The sequence below is a fragment of the Mauremys mutica genome, chromosome 4, assembly GCF_020497125.1.
Source record: "Mauremys mutica isolate MM-2020 ecotype Southern chromosome 4, ASM2049712v1, whole genome shotgun sequence".
NCBI classification, from domain to species: domain Eukaryota; kingdom Metazoa; phylum Chordata; order Testudines; family Geoemydidae; genus Mauremys; species Mauremys mutica.
In genome coordinates, this window is record NC_059075.1 from 6970467 (window position 1) to 6996450 (window position 25984).

At 42.2% G+C, this 25984-nt stretch overlaps 1 protein-coding gene across 5 annotated transcripts in view; it reads right to left on the bottom strand.

Annotated features, from left to right (window-relative positions):
* Positions 1–1708: 1708 nt before the first annotated feature.
* MAP4K5 (mitogen-activated protein kinase kinase kinase kinase 5) overlaps positions 1709–25984 on the bottom strand; it is an 80155-nt gene continuing 55879 nt past the window's right edge. For 4 of the 5 annotated variants that reach the window (XM_045014636.1, XM_045014633.1, XM_045014635.1 and 1 more), the window contains exons 17-34: positions 23559–23603; positions 22529–22571; positions 21654–21864; positions 20797–20894; positions 20618–20659; positions 20147–20231; positions 19979–20058; positions 18071–18131; positions 16404–16406; positions 16205–16319; positions 15982–16040; positions 12181–12284; positions 10662–10839; positions 9660–9728; positions 8881–8973; positions 6680–6750; positions 4440–4495; positions 1709–3060 (exon numbers count right to left, since the gene is read on the bottom strand). In XM_045014636.1, the coding sequence (XP_044870571.1) occupies positions 2973–3060; positions 4440–4495; positions 6680–6750; positions 8881–8973; positions 9660–9728; positions 10662–10839; positions 12181–12284; positions 15982–16040; positions 16205–16319; positions 16404–16406; positions 18071–18131; positions 19979–20058; positions 20147–20231; positions 20618–20659; positions 20797–20894; positions 21654–21864; positions 22529–22571; positions 23559–23603 (1501 nt within the window). In that variant the 3' untranslated portion in view covers positions 1709–2972. The remainder of the gene's footprint in view (positions 3061–4439; positions 4496–6679; positions 6751–8880; positions 8974–9659; positions 9729–10661; positions 10840–12180; positions 12285–15981; positions 16041–16204; positions 16320–16403; positions 16407–18070; positions 18132–19978; positions 20059–20146; positions 20232–20617; positions 20660–20796; positions 20895–21653; positions 21865–22528; positions 22572–23558; positions 23604–25984) is intronic. The other variant, XM_045014637.1, reaches the window with a different exon arrangement.

A 25984-nucleotide genomic window follows, 5' to 3' on the forward strand; every position in this document is an offset into this window, starting at 1 on the left:
TAAAGCATGCCAGACTAACAGATGTGTCCTACTTCTAATACGGTTAGAATAAGACTACACTAAAGCCACTGAAGCTGTGCCACTACAGAAGAATTCTTCTGACAACCTAGCCATGTTGACATTAGAGGTTAGGTTCACCTGACTACAGCACTCAGGATATGAATTTTTGCACAGTTCTGAGTGCTGTAGCTTGGTAGATCTCATTTTTAAGTGTAGCCCAAGCCTTAGTAATAAATATGGCAAAAGTCATTTCTATACTAGAAAATATAGCTAACTACCATTGAAAGTTTGTGACTTATTTTACCGCAACAAGCCAAGTGATAATACAAGGACATTCTGATACCACCCTGTTAAAACTTTTCATTTGAAAAGTCAGCTCGAAAGTATCTTAAATGAATCCTCTCTCGCTCAAATACATACACAGCTGAAAAAATATTTGCAGAAACAAAATATTTTTATCTAGTTTGCTTTGCCATTTGGGATTCTGTTAAAAATCTTAATAGCCACGGACTTTTTGTACATTCAGTTATTGGATGACTGGAGAACCTCCCACTCCTAGAGAAGACTACTTTAGAACAGTGTTTCTCAACGACCAGTCCATGGACTGGCACCAGTCCTTGCGATTTCCCTGACACATTTTAGGAAGAAATCAGCTGGGCCCTACTATCCAAAACACTGCTTTAGAAAACAAAATAATGGGACTTTTATAATGACACAAACTCATTTCCAATTCTTCAAAAATACAAAACTTGTGTGCTACTCTTGTAAAATTTCTGATACAATTTATAATTAGCCACATTATTTCAACATTATCTTATCTTCAGTGTACTGTTTGGGAATATTTGTAAGGTCTTTATAAACTTCAATACAATTTCTGAACTAAAAACACTAACTTTAACTGTCAAATCAATACTACAAAACTAGGTTTGAATGACAACTTAAGTGGACAAAGCGTTTACATTTATGTAGTTCAATCTTCCCAACAAGAGATCAGAATATGAACAGGGGGAGGAATAGCTCAGTGGTTTGAGCATTGGCCTATTAAACCCAAGGTTGTGAGTTCAATCCTTGAGGGGGCCATTTAGGGATCTGGAGCAAAAATCTGTCCAGGGATTGGTCCTGCTTTGAGCAGGGGGTTGGACTAGATGACTTCCCTTCCAACCCTGATATTCTATGATATGATTCTAGATGCACCAAACAAGACATGACCCTCCTGATTCCTCACATGCACCAACTACCCATTGTTAATTTCAGCAATATTAATTATGAATCAAGCCATTTGATTTCCAAAAGGACAACGAGGCTCTTCATTCTCTCAGCAGATCAGAGGACATCAAACCACTCATGTCTGCCTCAGAATCTGTCACCACAGCTTAGCAACAAAGCCTTTTGGTATTGTTACATTTACTCTGTTCTGTTATTGAAATGAATTGTGAAAGTTCTAACATATTTCCCCCCTATTAATTTAGCAGGTATTGAGATTGAATGGGACACCCCAGTATACACTAGAATTAAGTGTTAAAATAAACCCTAACTTTAAATAACTGCTACAGCGTCAGCCTCTAGACTGATGCTGCTTACATCACGGCTAGAGTGTTATTGTGGGGTAATAACACCCCGTATATAGGGTATGAACAGCAGTCTATCTGGTAGCGTTTAAGTGTCCAGGGTACCATCAAAATGTTAATTAATGAGCACAGACAATAGGAAGCAATGTGACTCTTTAATGGAGGAATAAGGTGATAAAGTACGGATGACAAACTAAAAAGGGGGGAAGGGGTAACAGGAGATGTGACCCAAAGCTTTATTATAGAATACGGCTTCTTATCACAGATATTTATACTCTAGAGCTGGGAAACAACCATCACTAAATGACAGTCTGACAAACAATGTGAGCAACTATACATACCAAAAGCTTAGAAGCATAGTTACCCTACAGACTCCCCTCTGGAATAGTATAAATAAAATACATGTTGTGGGCAGTGGGATACGTTATTCTCATTCCTTAAGGATGACCAGGCACAATCCTCTTATGCGTCCGTTTAATTTCACACAGGTTATCCCTAATTTATGAAAATAAAGCATGTATATATTACATATACACTGCCTGTCAATGACACACACACACTCACACATATACTGTACACACCCACCCGCGAATAACATTTCAGGTGTCAATATTACCTTTTGTATATACTCTACACCTGTTATTTCAGTAAATATGAAACTCCCTTTTATGGCAACTCCGTAGGCAAAATGAATACAAAATACTTTGTTGTACAAAATTGCATTTATACAGGAACAACCAACATTGTACTATAACCCCCTTCAACAATGCGCTACATCTCTACAAGGACCAAGAATAATCAAATCTTTATACAACTGTAAAAAAATGCTAAGCTGCTCTGCAACCTTCTTTTGCTAAAAGTTAGATACATTACACCACTCTAGCAGCAGATTAATAAATAACGATTAAATAGTCTATTTTACAAAGCCATACAGAATGGCAGATTTAAAAATGAAAAGCATTGCTGATCCTTTCACTTCCTGCGCAAATCATCTTTATTAAGAATAAGACTCAGTATAAAGGGAATTGGCCAGCACTATATTTATATCTACAGGATATAAGGACAACCCAGAGGAAGTAAATATCTAACTTTTTATGGCACCTTTATTGCATTTTTTTTTTAAAGGCTGTGTTTCCCTAGGATTAACAAATAAAGGACTATTTATCTCAAAGCTTTTATTAAGCAAACTTGATATAACCAGCCACACAGTGGCAAGAGACAGAACTAGCTGTTTCCAGCTGCGAAAAGTACAATATTGATTTCTACCCTACAGACCAGATAATTAAGATCTCAAGAAGAGAAGAAGTAAGTTACAGTCCAGCTTGTATTTGAGTTTCCTTAATGGTTCTTTTTTCCTTATGTGATGGATTCATTCTCTTGTTATTTGCATTGGGTTACTGTTGCTTAGTAACTATTTTCATGTCCAGCCAAGATGTAGAGATTGCTGTGTGCAGTTGGGTTTTCTGTCGGCCTACTTTCTAGCACTACAACCCTGCAAGTAAACACAAGCACAAAACAGAATGGGGTTAGCTGGAAAACAGAGATCCCACGGTTTCAATACTAACATCAAAGAGGAACAACGCCCATTGTTCACAGGCTCATAAAGGTGACAGAGGTATGTTGATATTCCTTTAATGCCTGTTTAACTTATGGCTACAACAATGCTGTTTACATGTTAGTCCCAGGATATAAGACACACAAGGTGGGTGAGATAACATCTGTTACTGGACCAACTTCTGTTGGGGAGAGAGAGAAGCTTTCGAGCTTACACAGAGCTCTTCTTCAGGGCTGGGAAATTAAGGCCACATCTAGATGTACAGCTGTGCCTCTGCAACACGTGTGGTGAAGACAAGCTTTCCCATCGGCATAATAAAACCCACCTCCGTGAGCGGCATAAGCTATGTCGGCAGGCCTAGAACACAATATCTTGACTCGTAAGAACCACATGACTACACAGCACAAAGCAGCCTCGGCTAAAGTGACAAATCTGGATTCAAAGAGCATCTCCCTTAAGCTGGTGGCTCCAATCAGACTGTACCTGTTCACTGCTTGCTTTTGCTGAAGCGACTCAGCCGGATGTTTCAGGGACTGAGATTAAAACGAAGCTTCGTGTGTTAAACGAAACAAGTCGCTTAGGTTTGTTGCTATCTTATTCCAGATCTCATGTCCCACAGAAGGAAAGAACATTTACAAGCTGGTTGTCTAGGTGATTCATGAATATAATTTTTCCCTCAAAATCCAAACCTGATTGCTAGAACCAGGACTTTCCTCAAGGGCATGGAGCAACATGACTACCATCTGTTACATGTGGTTCGTTCTCTCCCCACAGGTCTATTGCATGGGGATTTATATATTCTAGGTACACTGTGTTCATATTACTAAAAGCAATGTCAAAGGACGCCTGGCACTTGGACTGGAAGATGGCGCCAAACTTACTTTGGTTCTAATCACAATCACTTCTTAAAATCAACCAAAGGTGGCAGTGTTGAGCAACAAGCTGTGTTGCCATCCATCTTTCTCCCGCCCCACACAAGGATCATAGGCTATGGCTACACTTGCACTTCAAAGCGCTGCCGCGGCAGCGCTTTGAAGCGCTAAGTGTAGTCAAAGCGCCAGCGCTGGGAGAGAGCTCTCCTAGCGCTGTCCATACTCCACCTCCCTGTGGGGACTAACGTATGACCACACTGGCGCTTTGCAGCGCCGCAATTTGCAGCGCTGGAGAGGGTGTGTTTTCACACCCTGCTGCAGCGCTGCAAATTTGCAAGTGTAGCCATGGCCTGAGAGAACCATTCTGGACTGCAGTTGAATTTCAACTAGTTTTCAGCTAACATTTAAATTAATACAAGATTTAAGTTTCTTAAATATAACTACCTGTCTGATCCCAATAAGCGGAAAACCCTGGTTTCATCCGAAATCTCTTGGGTAACCTGCAAAAGAAAAGGATTAGTGGAAAGCTCCTTTGTATTGATAAAGTAAAATGCATTAATCTGATTTAGAAGAGAAAATAGCCAGCCAATTTCTTCAAATTACACTTTTAAATAAGATTTAGTGCAAAATATAGAACCTTATACAGGCACTAAGTACAGCTCAGTGATTAGCCCTCACAAGATTAATCTTAAATAGCTTGTAATAGTGATGATTAGCACATTGCAGGATTAGATGGTGGATTTGAGGGTACTCTGCTTAAATCTCAGCAGAGAGATTGAATTTCATCCACCACTGTGCAGAGTTAAAGGGACACTTGATTTTTACAAGATGAATTTTCATTAGAATTAAATTTTCTGAGCCAGCCCTTCAAATGGTCTGTCCTGGATTTGTATCAAGGTTTAAAGGCTCAAATGTATAAAGGTTTTGCTGAACCTTTGATGATGTTTAGGGTGGGCCCAAGAGCAACATGCCTCATAGCGACAAACTCAAAGAGCTCAAACGATTTAGCTTAAAGGAACCGTTCCGTAGTGACTTCATCACAGGCTGTAAGTACCTACGTGGGGAACAAATATTTGACAGGGGCTCTTCAGTCTAGCAGAGAAAGATACAACACAGTCCAGTGGCTGGAAGTTGAAGCTAGACAAGTTTAGGCTGGAAATAAAGGTGCACACTGAACGGTGACAGTAATTAACCACTGGAACAATTTACCAAGGGTCATGGTGGATTCGCCATTGCTGACCATTTTAAAATCAAGATTGGCTGTTTTTGCAACATGATCTGCTCTAGGAATGGTTCTGGGGGAGGTCTCTGGCCTATGTTACACAGGAGGGCAGACTAGCTGATCACAATGGTCCCTTCCAGCCTTGGAATCTATGAACAGCAACATGCTTGGGCCCAGCCCTCTCCATTCTCTGGACACACCTGCCTGATGCCTCTGTAGTTTCAGCTTGGTGCTGTGCTACTAGTAGATGCCTCTTGTGCGGGCTGGGAAAAAGCCTGCATGCCATTTCCCCCAGAGCAGCACAGGAGGGCAATGTCAGAACACGCATCTGACCATCCAAACAGCGACACTGACTAGCCACGCACTATTACAGTAACACCTCACTTAAAGTCGTGCCGGTTCATGTTGCTTTGTTGCTGATCTATTAGAGAACATGCTCGTTTAAAGTTGCCCAATGCCCCCTGTTTGGCAGCCGCCTGCTTTGTCCGCTGCTTGCAGGAAGAGCAGCCTGTTGGAGGGGGCTTGGAACCAGGGTGGGCCGGCAGCCCCTCTATCAGCTCCCCGCTCCCTTAAGTTCCTTGCGCGGCAGCCACCCAGCAGGCTATCAATTACCAGCAGTTCAGCTGTCCTCCCCCGCACACCCCATCACCCCTGTGCTGTTCTTGCCCTCTGCCTTGGAGCTGCTCCTGGGAGCCTCCTGCTTGCTGTGCAAAGGGCGGGGAGAAGAGGGGAGCTAATGTCAGGGTGTCCCCTCCACCCTGCTCCTTTACCCCGACCTCCACAGAGCGGGGGGACGACACGACACGACACGGCTCAGGACAGAGGGAGCTTGCTGGCAGCAGCTGCTGTCTCAACTTGCTGATCTACTTAAAAAGGCAATGTACTTAGAGTGGCGTCAATGTACTTGAAGGGGCAATGCATGTCTCTCTGTCTCTCTCTGCCATGCTGCCTCCCCTCCCTCCATCTGTGCTGCCTTGTAGAGTGTGAGGCTACATTAACAACAATGGGTTAACCCTTGAGGACTCAGCCGAGTGCTAGTTCATCATTTAGCAGTAAGACATTCCCTGGGAAATATCCCACCCGCTTCCACCCTCTGACTCCACCACCTCAACCAAGCTTCACAATCAGCATTGCTGTGTACAGTATTAAACTGTTTGTTTAAAACTTATTGTGTGTGTGTGTGTGTGTGTGCACGCGCACGCGCACGCGTGCGTGGTGAAAATAATTTCCCTGGAACCTAACCCCCCCAATTACATTAATTCTTATGGGGAAATTGGATTCGCTTAACATCGTTTCACTTAAAGTCGCATTTTTCAGGAACATAACTACAATGTCAAGCGAGGAGTTACTGTATTATGGTAACAATTTAGGTCTCCAATCAGAATCAGCAACCTGGAAGCAGGTGCGAAGGGAAGACGAGTTAAAATTAAATTAAATATGGAAAGACCAGGTGAGTACTTACTTCATCTGACTTAAAGCTTTTGCCCTGCATGCCGTGTTTCCAGAAAGCCAGTACACTGTCTTGAAGGCACACTACAAGAAGAAAAACAAAATTAGACCAATGGGTTGAAAGGAGTTCTATTGTCTCTGATCAAAGACAGCATTGCTGGGTCCAGTGCAGGAAGTGTGGCGCCAAGTGAATATTACACATTTTACAGCCATGCTATTTTTCTAGGTCCTGCTTGCAGGGCTGGCTTTATGAACTGTGGGCCCCGATTCGAATATCCGGTGGCAGTCTGGAGCTTCGGTGGCACTTCGGTGGCGGGGGATCTGCTCCGGGTCTTCCACGGCACCGAAGGACCCCCCTCCACCGCCAAAAAGCCGCCAAAGACCCGGCGCGGACCAGATGAGTAAAAAAAAAAATTTAAAAGGTGCCTAAGGCGTGGGGCCCTCCTAGGCGCGGGGCCTGATTCCAGGGATTTGGAGGAATCTGCCTAAAGCCGGCCCTGCCTGCTTGTTTCCCATGTGATCTCTCAGAGACTACCGGGGCATGCTGTTCAGTAGCTGATGCATCTGGCATTCAATTAAGTCAATTGAAACTTATAAACTAGTGATTGGGCTTTTCAAACATATCAACAAACTGTACCTTTTTCTACATAAAAGGTATGTCTGCACTGCAGCCGGCGGGGTGACTGTAGCTCGTGGAGGCATGCCTGTGCTAGCTATCATTTGGCTAGTGCAGCTAGCAACAGCAGCAAGCACATGGCTGCATGTGTTTCAGCATCAGCTGCACAAGCCCACCTGGAACCCTGGGTATGTATTCACACCCCTAGCCCATGCCAGGATCCATGTGGCTGTGTTTTCACTGCTATTTTGAGTCGTGCTAGCTGGATTAAAGTTGGCACGAGTATGTCTACCCAAGCAGCAATCTCACCTCCGACTGCAATACAGACACGCCCTTAGATTCATGTGCACTTGCTGCTCACCTTCTCCGGTCATAAACCAGGAAGAGGTACTTATTCCTATTGCCATCCCTGCATTACAAAACCAAGGCTCCCCAGCGCCGAGTGTAATAAATTCCAGAAACCATTCACTGAACAGCCATCTGCAAAGTGAGCTAGACAATTAGCGCAAGAGTCCTCAATACATCTTTCCATCTATTCATCCCTTCAGAGTGTCAAAGGGAAGCTGTTTACGCAGTGTGGTTGCATTATAGTATAAACAACAGTGTATGTTGATTGCTCGGAATGGAGGGAAAGTTCTCTCACTGAGAATTCAACTGGGTAATTATAACATTTCATGATTTAGGAAAGGACCACGTGTCAAATTAAAAAAAAAAAATACTGCAGTGTCCTTTCACAGCCTGACCAGTTCTGAGATTCTGTTACACAAGACCCTGCACTGCCTGGACAGATGACCATGTGACATTCACTCTTTAAAAAGCTACCTCAAAAATCGGTTGCCAACGGGAAGATGCCTAAGGAACCCAGTGCTCCAAACTGCAAGGAACTGCTGGGTAAGAGTGAGTTGATCTTGAAGCTGGGATTTTTATTAAAGGCTTTTCACCACTGACTCTGGTTCCACAACAAGTTTAAAGAATTCCAGTTCTGCAACAATTAACGTATACTAAATACCCACAGTTTGGGACAATTGATCATGGCAGGAACACTCAGCATAACAGTGCGCAAAGCTGTAGAGATTATGGCACACCTTTCAAAAACAAGACCGCTATACACCGGGTAAGAGCTATGTATTATTATGAAGGTACGGGTGAGCTAAACTGCTATCTGCAGGGTTTCCTTAAGTAAAATCTCACCTTTGTTAAAAATTGCTCCAACCTAATTTATTACTACAATAAAAACCCTTTGATAAAAATGTTTCTTACTGCTCTAGAAATGAGGAGGAACAGATGAGAACAATTTCTTTGTTTTTAGTCAAGACAGGATACATCTTATTGAAAAACAGCAGGAATGACACTAGAACGGAATTTCCAAACATCAGGCTGAGCTCGCAAACACAACCTGGCATATAGCCTATTCCCCTAAGTAGTCAATGCAGTCAAGGAGACAATTCATTGCAATAAGTACCACACCAAGGAGTAAGCTTTTGCAGTGGCAGGCAATAAAAACTAACCGTGGCTAGGAAGAGCCATGCAATTTGAAGATAAAATCTTCTCTGCTCAAGGCTCAGTACTTGAGAACCAGTCGGGAGATTTTTACTTACCTACAGATTCAATGCAGAAATCAAAACTTAGCTCAGAGGCCAGCTTCTTGCTCGATTTCAGCTTCCCTTGTAAATTCACAATTTTCACAAATTCTCAGGGGAAAAGAAGTACAAAATCAAGCTCAAAACCCGTTGCTGAAAAGGATTACAGACAGCTTTACATATAAAATGCTAACTACAACCTTCAGGTTTAAGAATATTTTATTCCTATGTCTGGCTTTTATAGTCTGTACAGAACGAATCAAAGAGCATGTTTCTATTAATGCACAAGTAGATAAGACCGTATGTGTATCTGTACGTTTGAGACTTTACTAAAAGTCTTCCTAAAGAAATACAAAATATGACTATTCAAAGAAAAAAAACAAACCCAACCACCCTAACATGAAGGTTTGTATATTTAAATACACAAAAGTCACAACTGGGTTGCTACTGAAACCATTAACTTTTCAGCCACGCTTCAGTGCATACAGATTCTTGTACAAGTTAAATTTGTGGTAAAAAATGAAGCTCTGAACATTTCTGATTTTTGAGTATTCTATTCTCAATCATAACACTGCATTAAGTTTAAACGATGAAAACAAAAGACAAAATACAGGATATATGTATTTTTTTAAGAGGGTTGCACACCTGAAGGCTGAATGTATCTAAACCTTAACTGAAGCCCTGATATTGCACTGCAAGTATAAAAGAAAACCAAAGAGCTGACATCTAACAAAGTAGCAATTGTGTCAAAGCAAAGGTTTCTATCACACAGCTCCAGCCATATAGACAATACTTACTGTCCAAGCAGACTAGAACAGTGTCTCTTTCCAGCTGTGTTACATGAATCGCATCTAACTGCTGATTGCCTTGTTAAAGGAAAACAAAACCAGTTTACATTACACCTTTAAAAACTGATCTTAGCTCCCCAAACCCTAGAGTCTACTTTGTGCATTTGCTGCTCTGCCTACAACCTTTACAGTTAGGGATTTCTATTCTTGTAGAGTCATTTTTATTTCTTTTAGTGGTGGCAATGTTAAAGAAACCAATTCTCCAGCTGAGGTGAGTCAGCTGCTTTCTGACCCCTTTGTGTTATGGGAAAGGAGCTCTGGATTGATTCCTGCCTCTCAAAAAATTGGGCTTTTAAAACAGAAACCATAACTCTGAAGGGCCTACTGTCTGCTTGTGCCAGCCTGCCAAGAACATATCAAATCTGCTTTAGAGGCATAAATGGGCAACAAATTACAAAAACAGTCTATGTGGGGCCACAAGAGAGAGGCACACACTTCGCTGAGAGTGTCCAGAGAGGAAAAGGGGGAACAGCACAGAGACCAGTCCCATGGAGGGACATGGACCAAGTAACCACACACAGAGCTCCTAGCTGAGTGGGGCATGTTCTGTTTTTCAAACATGCACTTTAATACATGGTGCTTTTAAAATGAAGCCTTTTAAAAGGTAAATTAAATTGTAGTTGGGCAGAAAACGGACTTGGAAAGGTCTGCAGGACCAGCCTCCTATATGATGATTAAGTAGAGGGAATGAAGTAATTTTAAACACCAGAAGGGTTCCCCCAACTTTTCTCAGGAAGTGATTTTATATCTTACTACAAAACAGTTATGCTCAGAAGGCCAGAGCACAGAGAGGAAGATGCAATCCAGGCTGGCATCCCACTGCAAGGCCTATATCTAGATATGTATGCGTGCCTCAAAAATTAACTAAGATGAAGGAATCAAGCTGGGAGAGAAAGTGTTTCTACGTTACTTAGAATGCAAGGTTCACACACTAGACCTCCAAAACCTTACCTGCACCAATTTCTGTAAACCATGAAGAAGCAGAGTTCAAGTTGATTGTCTCAAACTGAACTACTTGACTTGGGTCTGTGCCCTTACTAATAGCCACACAAACCATGGGGTATTCCTGCTCCGGTATCACGAGCATTTCAAACACATTCAGGGGGGTTGGCAAAGGAAAATCAAAGTGCTGAAAAAAATGAAGATACATCAAGTTTAGAAGTTACTTTTACCGAGCGTGTAGATAGGCAGCCTAAAAACTGACATGCACAGATCATGAGAGATGCTAATGAACACCAGAACATAAGAAGGGACATGCTGGGTCACACCAAAGGTCCATCTAGCCCAGTATCCTGTCTTTCAATAGTGGCCAATGCCAGGTGCTTCAGAGGGAATGAACAGAACAGGCAATCATCACGTGATCCATCCCATTGCCCGTTCCCAGGTTCTGGTAAATAGAGGCTAGGGACACCATCCCTGCCCATCCTGGCTAATAGCCACTGACAGACCTATTCTCCATGAATTTATCTGGTTCTTTTTTGAATATTATTATAGTCTTGGCCTCACAACATCCTCTGGCAAGGAGTTCCACAGGCTGACTGTGCGTTGTGTGAAGAAATACTTCCTTTTGTTTTAAACCTGCTGCCTATTAATTTCATTTGGTGACCCCCAATTCTTGTGTTATGAGAAGGAGCAAATAACACTTCCTTATTCCCTTTCTCCACACTATCACGATTTTATTGACCTCTATCATATCCCACTTTAGTCGTCTCTTTTCCAAGCTGAAAAGTACATAAAAGGTTGTTACAAGGAGGAGGGAAAAAAATTGTTCTTCTTAGCCGCTGAGGATAGAAGAAACAACAAAGGGCTTAAATTGCAGCAAGGGAGGTTTAGGTTGGACATTAGGAAAAACTTCCTAACTGTCAGAGTGGTTAAGCACTGGAATAAATCGCCTAGGGAGGTTGTGGAATCTCCATCATTGGAGATTTTTAAGAGCAGGTTGGACAAACACCTGGCAGGGATGATCTAGATAATACTTAGTGCTGCCTCAGTGCAGGGGACTGGACTAGATGACCTCTCGAGGTCCCTTCCAATTGTATGATTCTAAGTCTCAGTCCTTTTAGTGAGAGTTATTCTCCTCTCAATTGCCTACGTAATTCAAACTACTACTCACAACCAAGGAGAGTATATGCCCAAAAGAATGAAACATTTCACTTAATTCATGCTCTTAGTGTTTGGAGGTCTGCTACTGCTAGCAGTGGGTTTGATCCAACATCTTGTGAATCAATGCAAAGACTTTCATTCATTTCCTCCAGCACTGGATCAGCCCTAGAGCTAGTAAAAGCTTGCAGGGCCAGATTTTCAAGTGCTTAGCATCCACAAACAGGACTAGAAAGGGATGCACTTTCCATCTTAACAATATGGAATGGTTAACACACTTTCAGAGAGCCTTGTTTATTTCTAATAATAGTTGAATGATTAACATTGTGCAACAGGAAAAAGACATATCTTGTAACTGGGTAAAGCTTACCTTTATTAACATGAATTTCTGCATTGGTTCATACCACTGAAGTAAAACAATTCCAGACTGCAATGCTCCACAAAGGTATTTATGTCCTGTGTATGGATTTCTTACTATTAAACAAAAAAACCCAGAACAATCCACACATCAATCATGTTTCAAGTAAAACTGAAAATTACAGCTATTTTTACAGAGGATTCAAAATTTAAAAAACTAACCTTTTTGACCTTAGGTTTATTATTTGGTGCTGTATTAAAACGTTTGTTCCATTTATTATTGTGTTAACTTCCACATGAACTAGACACAAAATTATCTATTTCGCTACATATGAACATAACCTAACCTGTGGACTAACTCATGAAATGTTACCGAAGCAAACAGCACACCTGTGCTAGACAAAGATTTGTTTCTAGAGGAGCAAGAGAGAGTCAGGGGCCTGTTGAAATAGAGGGTAGATGGGAACAGCAAATTATAAAAGAGCCAACAATCTCAACCAAATCACTTCTTCCTCTTGCAAAATTCCTCATTGCCCCAGCGTTATTCTTTGTTTGTGTTATTGCAGCACCTTAGAGGCCCCACCTAAGACCAGGGCCCATTGTGTTATGCACTGTATGTACACAATGACAGAGAACCCTCACCACATTAGTCAGTGCTGTAATCCTGGTGCTGCTAGTCAATGTCATCCTCACAATAGCGTTCTCTATTACGGATGCTTTTCCTGGTGCTTAGCAACCTCCTTCATCATGGTGACATCAGCAACGGCCACAGCTCCTTTCTTTTCTTTGATCACACAGTCCCACTGTTCAGGAACCGGGGACTGATGACCTTAGCTAGTCTGTGCCTCAGATCCCCATCTGTACAATGGGAATAACAGCCCTTCCCCACCTCACAGGGTGCTGTGAGGATAAATACATTAGAGACTGAAATGCACTGAGAGCTCCTCATGAAAAATGCTACACAAGAGCTAGTGCAGTGGCTCTCAAACTTTTTTTTTTACTGGTGACCCCTTTCACATAGCAAGTCTCTGAGTCCGACCCCCCCTTATAATTTAAAAACACTTTTTAATATCTTTAACACCATTACAAATGCTGGCGGCAAAGCATGGTTTGAGGTGGAGGTTGACAGCTCGCGAACCCCCATGTAATAACCTCGCGACCCCCTGAGGGGTCCCGACCCCCCGTTTGAGAACCCCTGAGATATGTAACCCACACACCTCCTGGGTGTGGTGTTTTGTCCCATCTAGTGGCACCAAGACCACTTAGAGAGAGATATAAAATGAGTCTGCTCTGCAGCCTTAGCTAACAGCCAGTTGGCTTTTAGCTAATGCTGTAGAGCAGGGATCGGCAACCTTTGGCATGCGGCCCGTCAGGGAAAGCCCCTGGCGGGCCGGGCCGGTCTGTTTATCTGCCGCGTCCGCAGGTTCGGCCGATTGCAGCTCCCACTGGCCGCGGTTCGCCGTCCCAGGCCAATGGGGGCTGCGGAAAGGGTGGCCAGCACATCCCTCAGCCCACACCGCTTCCCGCAGCCCCCATTGGCCTGGGACGGCGAACCACAGCCAGTGGGAGCTGCAATCGGCTGAACCTGAGGACGTGGCAGGTAAACAAACCGTCCCAGCCCACCAAGGGCTTACCCTGACGGGCGGGTGCCAAAGATTGCCGATCCCTGTTGTAAGGCTCATGCACTGAGATCCCAGGTTCGATCCTGCTCGCTGATGACCAGGGTCTGTCGGTGTTACAAGTGGGGGCTCATCCGGGATTTCAACTGGGAAGTATCTGAAGCCCGGCATGCACTTCCTCAGCTAGGGGACGTGTGCAATCCACACACCTTCTGGGTGTGGTGTTCTGTCCCATCTAGTGGCACTGAGACCACTGAGAGAGAGAGAGAGAAATGAGTCTGCTCTATAGCATTAGCTAACAGCCAATTGGCTTTTCGCTCATGCAATAGAGGCTCATGCACTAAGCTCCAGAGGTCCCCAGTTCGATCCTGCCCGCCGACAACAGGGGTCTGCTGGCGTTACACTAGGTATTACAGCAGAACCCTGTTTATCTGATTTAAATGGGATCGGGGCCAGATCGGATAATCAAAAATCCAGATATTCCAGAGAATGGGAACATGCAAGGTGGCAGCGCCATCTAGCGTCCACAGGAGAGATCACCCGCTTCTGGCCCTGGAGTCGTTAGGTTAATGTGGAGAGCAGGATACGGGAGGGTCAGATAAATGGGGTCCCGCTATATTAATACTTGTTTACTAGATGACTCTTCTCTTCCTGCTGATGAAGGCCATTTCCTTGGACAATTACTTATCAAGTACAATCAGAGTATGCATGTGGTTTTAAAGCACTTTCAAATAATGGCTCTTAAACCAGAAACTTTGCTCTCAGGGTAAAAATCTTCCCGCAGGAGCCCTTGCAGAAGCAGGGAGAGAGCAATGAATGTTCACAACACACATTCTCAGAAAGCTGCTGAGAGTGGCACTCAAACTCTCAGTCATATTTGGGTTCAATGGCCACAACATGTCACCTTGAGTCAGCCAGTTACTGAGAGATCAGGCTGCCTGCAAACACCGGATTGCCCCAGTCCACCTGGACACGTAAAGGTGAGTTTGGCTTGTCACCTTGGCTTGAGCCACGTTGTAAAGCCAAGTTCCCCCCTAAATACATTTTAAAACACTGCTTCCCCAGAAAGGGCAGAGGGTGCCCATCAGTAGGTGAAATCAATCCCTAGCAGGCAGTATCAATCTGAGGAAGATCAGACCCATAGTTTGAACTCCACATGTCTGCATGAGGGAGGTGACATTTTAAGACAACAACATTTTTACAATTCTTAAGTTCCACTGATTTTCCATGACACAAGCTCTTAAGTGCACAAGTCTCTTTGGAAAAATTTACTCCAAGATTAAAAAATATGTGTGTGTGTTTACATACCACACACCAGGGTTGTAAGCTTGCATGTCAGATACAGCTCAAAGTGATTTTTAATCAGCTGAACTACACCTCCCCCCACCGCATACACCTACAAATAATAACTGGTCCTTTACCATCATGTTTGCTAGTTTTCCATCTTCAACTTATGGTGCCCTCTATGCCACAACCTTACCCTGAATGCGCCACCCTCCTAGGGTCAGAGGATATTTCAACTTCACGACCAGTCTTTGGCCTCTTTAGTGAGGCTTAACAAGAAGTGTCAGTCAGTGACAGTGGTTACTGACAGGGACACTTGTCCACTTGGAACTGGACTGAGACTGACCACCACATTTTTTGATATAGGCCTCTGCCCAATCCACAGGTAGTAGTGACCGTGGTACCACTGATCTGGGCCACACTGACTGGTGATTTGGGGTGAAATACTGGCCCCACTGAAATCAACAGCAAAGCTTCTCTTGACTGCACTGGGGACAGTATTTCACGTGTGGTAAGGTAAAGCTAGATTTTCAAGGTACATTTTAAGGGGTTCAGAGGGTGATGCATGTTTACGGGCACTGGACGAGAAAGCTGATGGTAGAAGAACAGCAGGAAGAAAAAGAAGATCTTGGATGGATGTTGTTGTATTTTGGGTGGATCAAAAGAACTATTCATCCACAAAGAGATTAGCAGAGGATTGTACCGAATGGACTACCAGGTTGCAAACTTCCAGTCATGAGAGGTCACATAAGAAGGTAAAGCTCAGTAATTCATTACCAATCTCCTGAGCTATCCAGGACCCACATTTTTATTATGTTTATGATGATTAAAAATAAATCTGAGTGGAAACCACTCTGTTCCAGCAATAAAAACCAAGGACAAAAAAATCAGTAGACTGACTGTTCACTCACCTATGCAGCATTTGTGGCATCCTTTTGTATCAGGAATCTTTGTTGTTAAGGCAAACTTCCTGGAATAACAGAGTAAGTTTAACACCGCACATCAGTGACCAATATTGAAAGCCTTTTATGTTACTGATTCATACAGACATACATCAGAAGAATAAAGGATAAAGTAGTTTAGAACTTGTGTTCATTTTTCAGAATTGTCTAGAAAATAAAGATATTTTTGTACCTTGGTAATATTTTGTCAGGGAACCTATGAGTCTGCATATGAGCAGCAAATCCTGTTTTTTTGGCTTGTTCAAACAAAGCTATTAGGTTATGGGAGTAGAGCTGGAACGTTTTTCCTGTAAGACAGAAAATTGATGTGTATCATACATACGCACATCAGACAGACGCAATTCATGGTAAAAATACATAGTGGTAATTACCTTCTAAAAAGGCGATCCAAAAGCATGTCAAAAATAGAAGCCAAGCCAAAATGTAAAGAAACAAATCATGATTAAAATGATAGCACATCAAGTGGGGACATAATTCCACTATTACAGTTAAGGTTTAATAAGAACATTTAAGAAAATGTGTAAAACAAATGCACACACTAAATTCTAGGTTGTTCTTTGATACCACATCAAGGCACTGATGTGACTATCAGGCCAGTACACTTTCATTAAATTGATATAAATATATTTAAATATAAATTATTAATATTGAAATAGAAAATTGATATTGAGCTATGTACAGATACCTGCAATCACTCAAACACAATGCATACAGCTAAACAATCTTGAAAAAACTTTTATGGCCTATATAAACACCCTCCCGTGCCTGGCAGTAGAAGCATTAATTCACATGGGGAACAAATATTTAACAATGGGCTCTTCAATCTAGCAGAGAAAGGTATAACATGATCCAATGGCTGGAAGTTGAAGCTAGACAAATTTAGACTGGAAATAAGGTGTACATTTTTAACAGTGAAGGTAATTAACCATCGGAACAATTTACGAAGGGTCATGGTGGATTCTGTGTCACTGACCATTTTAAAATCAAGATGGGATGTTTTCCTAAAAGATCTGCTCTAGGAATTTTTTGGGGAAGTGCTATGAACTCTGTCACAAAGGAGGTCAGACTAGATGATCAGAGTGGTCCTTTCTGGCCCTTGGAACCTATGTGCCACCAGCCTTCAGGAAACCCATCCCGGACTATCTTCATATTATCATGTGACTTGAATTACACACAGAATCCTATGTCTAAAGGCCTGATCCTGCAATCCGTCTGCACTCAAAATTAAGATCCACCTTGGGCTGCTGTTCTGGATGCAGAATTCTCTTTTGTCAGGACAGGAGGGAAAACCCCTTGTTTCAAATCATCTACAGTTAGGACAAATATAACAGATAAGAATGACAAATTCATTATTATTTACATGCGCACATTAACGTACGTCATTCCTCCTTAACTAAGGACTCTTCTTGTCCTCAATCATACCTATTTTCTGAGTCAGTGGGGTGTATGCTGAGCATGACTGGGAAGTTCAGAGCCATTAAAGATGGCACCAAACTGCAATGCACCAGGGGAATGATTAGACATTGCAGCTCAATTCTTAGAAGCCCTTTCCACCTCTCCCCAATAGAGCTGAATGTTGGCTTGATAGTTATTTTAATAGCGGAACTCTGTCCTGAACTTGGAACTGCAATCTCAGAGGCCAAAAGCAGGAAAAATTCAATATCCTTCTCCCGCTCAAACTGGGCCCTTGGCATTACTCAGAACAAGACTTGTATTGTGTGGTCTAATCATCAAACTCCTAACCTTTCAGGGAAGAAACAGTGGGAGGCCTCAGATGCATTTAACCTAGTGTTTACAAACTTGATTTTATAAGCTTCCAGCCTTACAATCTATGAAAATTTCTTGTGTAAAGCATGTTCAAAGTAAAATTTCCTATATGGAAAAGGAAAACAGAAATACAGGAAACAGCACATGATTCTCTTATTCAGTATAATGTTGCTGATCTACATGGCGCACATAGGAAAATATCCTTTAACAAGTGAATGCTTTGTCTATTTTCCCATTATTTACAGGGGCTTTTTTCTTAACAGATACATACCTGACAACGACATTAAAGTATTATTGATAACATACAGCCAGGTACACTTTCGGGGAAATAACTAAAGGAAGAAGCAGAAGATATTTCCATGTAACAGAGAGAAACTGAATTAAAAAAGAAATATACATGGGTTAATAATGCAGGGTCCCCTGATCCATTTCCTCAGGCCCTGTTCATGCCCTACTAATTGCCTCTTGATGAAGTCTTATGATGACGCTGACATTCTCCATGTCAGGTTCATTCTTCTGTATCCCAGCTGTACTCCCTCCCGTTTCTTTCTAAAACAGCTTCCCCCACCGTTACACCACCAGCATCCAAAGAGGTGCTTCCATCTTTAATTCTCCACCTTTAATGTGGCGGATTCAGAGATCCCACTTCCACTACCTGCCTCTATTCCTGTGGCTCACCTCCACCCTTCCATGTTTCTGTTCATTCTCAGTTCCTTCTCCAATACCTACTTGGTCTTACCTTCCCCTGTGCTTTCAAGCATGTTCTTGTATCCACTAACCCGAGAAAGCCTTCTCTCTTGTGACTGTATCAACTTCGAGTTCCTCATTCTTACCATGAGATCTATCCTATCTCATAGAACTGGAAGGGACCCTGAAGGGTTATCGAGTCCAGCCCCCTGCCTTCACTAGCAGGACCAAGTACTGATTTTGCCCCAGATCCCTAAATGGCCCCCTCAAGGATTGAACTCACAACCCTGGGTTTAGCAGGCCAATGCTCAAACCACTGAGCTATCATATCCTTCTGCTTGCCCAGCGCCCCCAGATCATCTGGCCAGGCTGCCACTTTGTCTTTCACCCACACTTCGCTTTGTGTCTTCTATCATGCTGCGCCCACGGAACAGCCTCTCTTTTCCAGTCTGCTGAATACCCTCTCTACTGTACCTCCTTCTGACCCACTCAGTGCTAGGATCCTGCCCGTGCTCTCCTCCTCAAAGCCCCACATTCTCCTTTTCCTCTAATATCAGCCTGTGTTGTGTTTTGTGTCTCTGGGGCAGAGACTGGGTCCTTGCTAGGTTTGGAAAGTGCTGTACAAACGTACAGCTCCGTAGGACAACAGCACTAGCACCATCTAGACCAACTCTACTCCAGCCAGAGGCTTCTTACCTTTTCCTCCCTCTTCGGGCAGTAACAGTAGCAAAGCATAAAAATACCTTACAGTAAGTCTGGCAAAAACTGTCTCCCTCTTAAAGCCTGGAGGCTATTCCCCACTAGATAACTTCAGATTAGCCTCATATGGGGCCTGAACGTGTAACTCCATGAGGCCCAGGCTGAGGGTACAGCAAATAAAAAGGACTATTAAAAACAACCAGGAAGGAAGATGTTAAGTTAGAGGTGACGAGTGAACTAGGGATGCTTGCGTGAGCAATGGGGTGCTTAGCGACAGTAAGCAGTGGGCCAAAGCCAAAGCACAAAAGGAGATGGGGTTTGGAAGGAGAGAGGCAGGCAAGCAGAGGAGAAGCAACAAGGAGACTAGGAGGAGGAGCAGCTGGCCAGCCCATAAATATTTACCAGCTGCACTAACCAGCAGCGGGGCTGCAACTGCCTCCGGGTCATGCACAGTGGAGGAGAGGTGTGCCATCTAGTGGAATCAAGATGGAGAAGGAAGAGGCAGGCTGGGTAGCAAAGGAGAGGAGGCAGGCCAGAGCAGGGGAATGCAGAGCCAGTTCTGAGAGAGCTCCATGCTATCCTTTGATCTGAGCATCTCATCAACAGGTGTCAAAAATATTGCCCTGAAAGTCAGGGCTTTCTAATGTTAGGACCAATGGGATTTGACTTGATGTGGCCCTGCTTATACAACAAAGCAGAGCATCTCTATTCACCCCCACTAAAAATTACACAGTTTTGGTGTTTCGTAGTATCTGTCAATTATATTCTGCCTGTACAAGACACTGATAATTACCTGTTCCATTGTTGCTTCATGAAGTTCATTCAGATTCAACGTATAAATACCATCTTCAGTTCCAAAGATAATATACTGATCTAAAAAAGGAGAGAAATTGGCTTAATCCAGAAGTACAATACTGGTTTTGTAGCAGGATTTAAAATACAAAGGGGAAAGCTAGCCTACCTTTAGTATCAGGATGTATCCATGACGTTGCACAGTTAATCTTCAAAGGGCAGCCATCAAAAACTTTTGAAAAACATGCTCCCATCTAAAAGAAACCCAAATTTAAACCGGAAACAAGTTTGCAATGTAAAGAGTTTATTATTAGTCACCTATTTAATTAAATGTCAGACACATTCCTTTCTTCAATCACACAAACCTATTTTTAACATCTCTTGATGCAAAAAAACCCTTCATCTTCCCCAAGAACACAACAATACATCCTATGAAACGTCTTTGTTTGGCTGAATTTCTACAGAACACCATAGATACAAATCCGGAATAACATGAAAGCTTTTTAGTGGCTGTTACGCTGACAGCAACACTAAATTCTTTTGGTAATAAACTAATTACTAACAGTATAAAGGCAAAGTAAGCAGATGGATGAATAAAACTGTGCTCACAGTTACTCCTATTTTAAATGAGATTTCTTACCAGCACCTTTGGTGTCGGCGGTAGACCATTGATGGCTGGCTTCTGTGGGGAAAGAGATGAATTGTCAAATGATTCACACTAGCTTAAAATTCTATACCAGACATTCATGTGCGTGTAATCTATACAAATGAAGTCACGTCACTGACCAATATTTAACAGCCACAGTACCAAATACTTACTGGAAAGTCTCTTTTGTCTTTTTTACGTGGCAGCTGGGGGACCTGTCCAGAACCTTCTGCATTTTCCTCAATGAGTTTCAGCATACTATCCCCATTTCCTAAAACAAATCCCACATGCATTTTAAAACATATCTGATAACCAAATTAAGTACAAATAATTTTGCTGCCTACATGCCTTGTTCTCTTCTCTGCAACATATATAATTAACCCTAAAGAAGAGGGAGGCACAGTTCTGAAGTTACCATACATTAATCTCAGCCAGCTGAACCTTTTCAGAGGGAGTTGCGGAAAAGGGGCCAGTCCAGCTGCCCAGTGGCTAGGGCTCTTAACTATCAAGAGAAGCCCATGTTTGTTGTCATTGGAACTCGCTCAGACCAGCGGGCCAACGTAGGGATGGTACTGATTGGCTGCAAAAGAGATTTCATTCAGCATCCCTGTGCCAGCAGGAAGTTCCCTGACCTAGGCCTTTAGGATATGAACCTCCAGGGCATAGAGAAAGCCCAGCACACGAGAAGGAAAGTCACACTTCAGGAACTACTTCTATTACAATAATGTTTTGCTTAAAATCAAGTTGGCTCCAAAACATATTTCTTTTTATGGGAAACAAGTCACTTTCTGAAAATGTAATTTAGGGAGACAAGGTGCATGAGTTAGTATCTTTTATTGGACCAACTTCTCTTGGCAGAAGGTACAAGCTTCAAGCTACAGGCACCTGAAGAGTAACTCAAAAGCTTGCATCTTCCATCAACAGAAGTTGGTCCAGTAAAAGATATTACCTCACTCACCATGTCTCTCTCATGTCCTGGGACCGACATGGTTACAACAATACTGCAAACAATATAAATTAGGTTATTTACCCACGTCACTGTATCTAGCTGTAAGCAGTCCAGGGCTGCTGAGACTGCTAGTCATACCAATGGGGGACGGCTCAGCTTGAGAACCACAAGTTGGAATACTCTGTCTCCTATGAGCCGGCAGCGCTCTACTCTGTGAATCTGGAAAGTGTTTTATTGTCTGAGACTTCTCATCATCCGCAAGGCTTTCCTCAGGGTAATTGTTTATCCTTGGCTGTAATAAATAAAATAGGTGGGGCTTTATAAAATAAGGTTCATAGATTCAGACTTTAATGCCAGAAGAGACCATTCAGATAATCATATCTGACCTCCTGCATACTGCAGGCCACAGACCCTCACCCACCCACTCCTGTAATCGACTCCTAACTTCTGGCTGAGTTACTGAAGTCCTCAAATCATGGTTTAAAGACTTATGATGATTTTTTGGAGGCATAAAATTATTACATGCTAGCTTTTATGTAGAAAATATATCACCATTCTAACAAAGAACATTGACAGCAGGATAATCTATTATCAGAATTATTCTTTTCTTGATAGATTTTGAAAAATAATGACATAGTGGCAGAAAGAATAATGGTCAACAGGACATATCACACATATACCACATCCTTTCAAAAGGGAAACTACCTAAAAGCCACTTTTACAAACATATAGAGGGCCCAGCGACACCCAGTATAATCACAAAGTTTAACAGGACAGCACAGGGTGTAAGTCACTGCAAATATGGCCCATCATGTGAAGTCCAATAGGTATGTTTCCCTCCAACTGTTAGTAAATTAGCTTCTGAACTTACGAGCAATTAGAAAGCATCAGACTGAAGTATTTTATAGAGTGTCATTTAACAGTAAACCCTTCTTTAAAACACAGCAGAAACTTACCTTAGGAGGCAGTGGTGGTGGCCCTGCTCGCTTTAGGGTTGACCTAAAACAGAAAGGTGCAGTAGCATCTTGGTTATTTATACAAGCACAAAACACACAGACAGGTTTGGCTGAAAATATGAAATCTGTGGAAATAAGATGAGCTATGTGCATAGAATAGATTGTCTTTTCATAGCTTGACACAAAAGGGTTAAAGCAGACGGACAATAAAAGGAGGATCAGAAAAGTAGGTTAATACTTGTTAGTGGGTTTTTTTTTACTTAAATTATGTTCTTTCATAACGTAATGTTAGAGACAATTGTGCAGTGAAGACGACTTGAAATTAGAAGGATTAAACAGATGTTAAGGTAGCTATTCCTTTGGGGTGATTACCCCCACTCCCTTAATTCTAACTCTCTTGGTTACTCAAGAAAATCCCTCTTGACAATGAAAATGTTACAGTGCTGGATCAGCCAGTAGGTTAGGACACAGAGCAGAGTCCTCCCAAATTCCTTGAAGTGACAAAAGAAACTGATAGTTGTCTTCTAATAATCATCCTAACACCTAATGAATGTTTGGTTCAAACCACAAAAAACCCATAGCTATCGGACATGGCTTGCAGTTTTTGCTCAAGAATGATTAAGTACTGGAATAGCAGGGGTGTCGTAGGGCAGGGGGAGGTGCATTGGCAGAGCTCTTGTACATCAGCTGTCTGTAGTAGGCCCAGCTCATCATAGTAATATTATCCTCTCATTCTCAATACACAAAATCCCCTTTAAAAAAAAAATCTGAAGCGTCCTTGCACACCGCATAATATTTTATTGAAGGAGGGGAGAGAAGAGGGGATAGTTCTATTTCTACAGGGCTTTCATATGTTCTCTTGATGCTTCTATACACAGTGAAGGGGGCATTACATTTATGAGAGCCACTAGCCCCTCACCGTCATGTGGGATAAATACAACATTTTCCGAAAAGGGATTTTGCCAGAACCGTAACCGCTTAAAGAAAGAGCTATAGAGAATACAAGTGAAAATGAAGGAGGTTCACTCACTCTTCAACATCTTCACTGCCATCGCCAAATTTTGTGAACGGTCCCCTAGGTAAAATGTTCATAAAAATAAGAGCCCCACTCTTAAGTTGTATGAAGATCAATGCAGTAAAAATCTGATTACTGATGCACTTCACTTTGACATTATAGTATCTACCAGCCCATCACAAACACAAAAGTACCTTGCTCTTATTGTGTTAAGCTCTTTTTTTTTTCTCCCCTCCATTTTGCACTTCCTTTCCCCCCTAAACTAAGGAATAGTTATTTATGTTCTCTTATGCTTGGGTATCATAAACTAGTCTCACACCTCCATCTACTAAGGCGATTAAGGCACTGTTGCAATGTCTAATTATGTGCATAAAACAACACAAAATGGAGAAAGTTAGTGAAAAATGCAGGAATATAGTAAAGATTCTCACAGACTGTTTTCTTGTTACACCATTAAATAGTTTTCTCTGTCAAACCTACTGCAGGATCAACAGAAAAGTCAGATTTTTTAACCAAACTTTTAGATTTCTGAAAATCACCAACTTTCTAGCTAATTTTACAGAGTAGTAACTTCAGTTTATTTCACAGATATGGTTCTAAATAACAGTACATTGTAAACATTCAGTTGCTCAAAATCCATCAACACTAATGCTGCTCATGCACACAGAGAGAGAACTATTTTGGTGATGGCCTGTTATGATTAGTTAATCTCAATTATGCCAGTGAGCTCAGGGAAGGACAGGCCTTTTTCCTGGAGGTGGAGGTGAGAGTCACAACTTGCCTGTCACAATTCTATTTTTTTTAATAATCAGATGCAGATTTCTGCAAGGCTAGGGAAACAGGCTGGCAATCAGAATCCATTGGAAAGATACAGTTAGCACAGGGAAAGGCTACAGGTTTGTTTGTTTGTTTTTGATAAACATGGTGGCATCTAAAATTCCGAACAATAGTGGACAGACTCCAATACCACAGGATCCATCTTTCTGTGTGCCTAGCTCTCTCATGTCCCCACTAATGAGTACGTTCTGGAAGGTTCCATGAAATGCCATGTCAACAGGAAAAGAAGATTACAGGATCCATTTACATAACTACTGAAGAACAAAAGCATATTAATAAAAACATAGCACTCTGTATACTAATCAATTTCCCTTTGAGCTGCTTCTTCTGAGGGGGTCTCAGAACAGCTGCTAAAGAAACTATGACTGCTGCCCCATACACTACCGGGGGAGTGGGGCAGGAGGGAATCAATTACCCCCAAGTCATTACCAGATGTGTGCACTAAAAAGTTACTCATGCGTAATGCAGAAAACAGTGCACAAAATACTGATTTTTAAATAAACTATAGATTGAGAAAGTATCAAACCAGTTCAATCTTCCATAAGCACAAATGGCATTTGTCTTGTTTACATAAAACTAACCCGAGTCAGCGTATAAATCAGTGTTATCTCTGGCATGGGCCAAACCACAGAAAAGCAGCCCACCCCCGCTCTCAAGCCAGCCTTTTCTTTACCATTATGGCACTATCCAGAACTCCCTGGCTCAGAAGGGCTAAGCATTTCCTGTTTACCCTTCTGAGAAGGAACTGAATTCCAAGAGAATGCCAGAGAAACTCACTGTCCTGGGACTTTATGACTGTCCCCCTTCCAGTCAGAAGCATCACTTCAAAAACATGTATACTGATTTATAGTCTCTGTTACAGCTGTTCATAGCTGCTTTTGATGCAGTTTTATATATACAGCCTACATTATACAAAAAGCCACAGCATTAAGGAATCAAATTCATATCCACGGGTAGTTTTGAAGAGGACACAGAACTCCGAGCTTTCTGGAGTGTGGTCCCACCCCCCAATCCTGGAGATTCCAGCTGCCCACAGAACTGCCTCGTCAGTAACATGTAAGGCTTTCCAGCTCTAGCTAGCCAGCGTCACAAAAGCAAAACAAGAAAAAGGGGAGGAAAAGGAGTTGTTCCTGTTTCTGGGGAGAGGATGACTAGCCAGGCCTACAAAACCACCTTGAATTTTCACTATTGAAGGAGCAAAGATGAGAAGAAAACCGAAAATAAATGGCAGGATAAACTGTCACACATTTAAAAACAATGGATTTATTATACTTTGCATGACATGACCAGTTGGATTGTGGAACTGCAATGCTGGAAATGAGCTATATGCTAAAGGTTATCTGCAAAAGTTAAAAACAAAAGCATATTGTGCACTGACTGCCTCCAAATAAAGAAGGGAGCGAGGGATTTTTCAGCCTAGCAGTAATTTAAACTTGCAGAAGAGACCATTTCTAAAATACTCTTTCCTGTTTAGCTGGATCATTCAGCTGGTAATACCAAGCCTGCTTGCTTTTTCTTGTAACTTCAAAGATCAGCTTTAAAGCAGTTTAGCAGTGTGCAGTAAAAGGAAGCCCTGTGCAACTATGTGGTCAAATTCAGCCCTA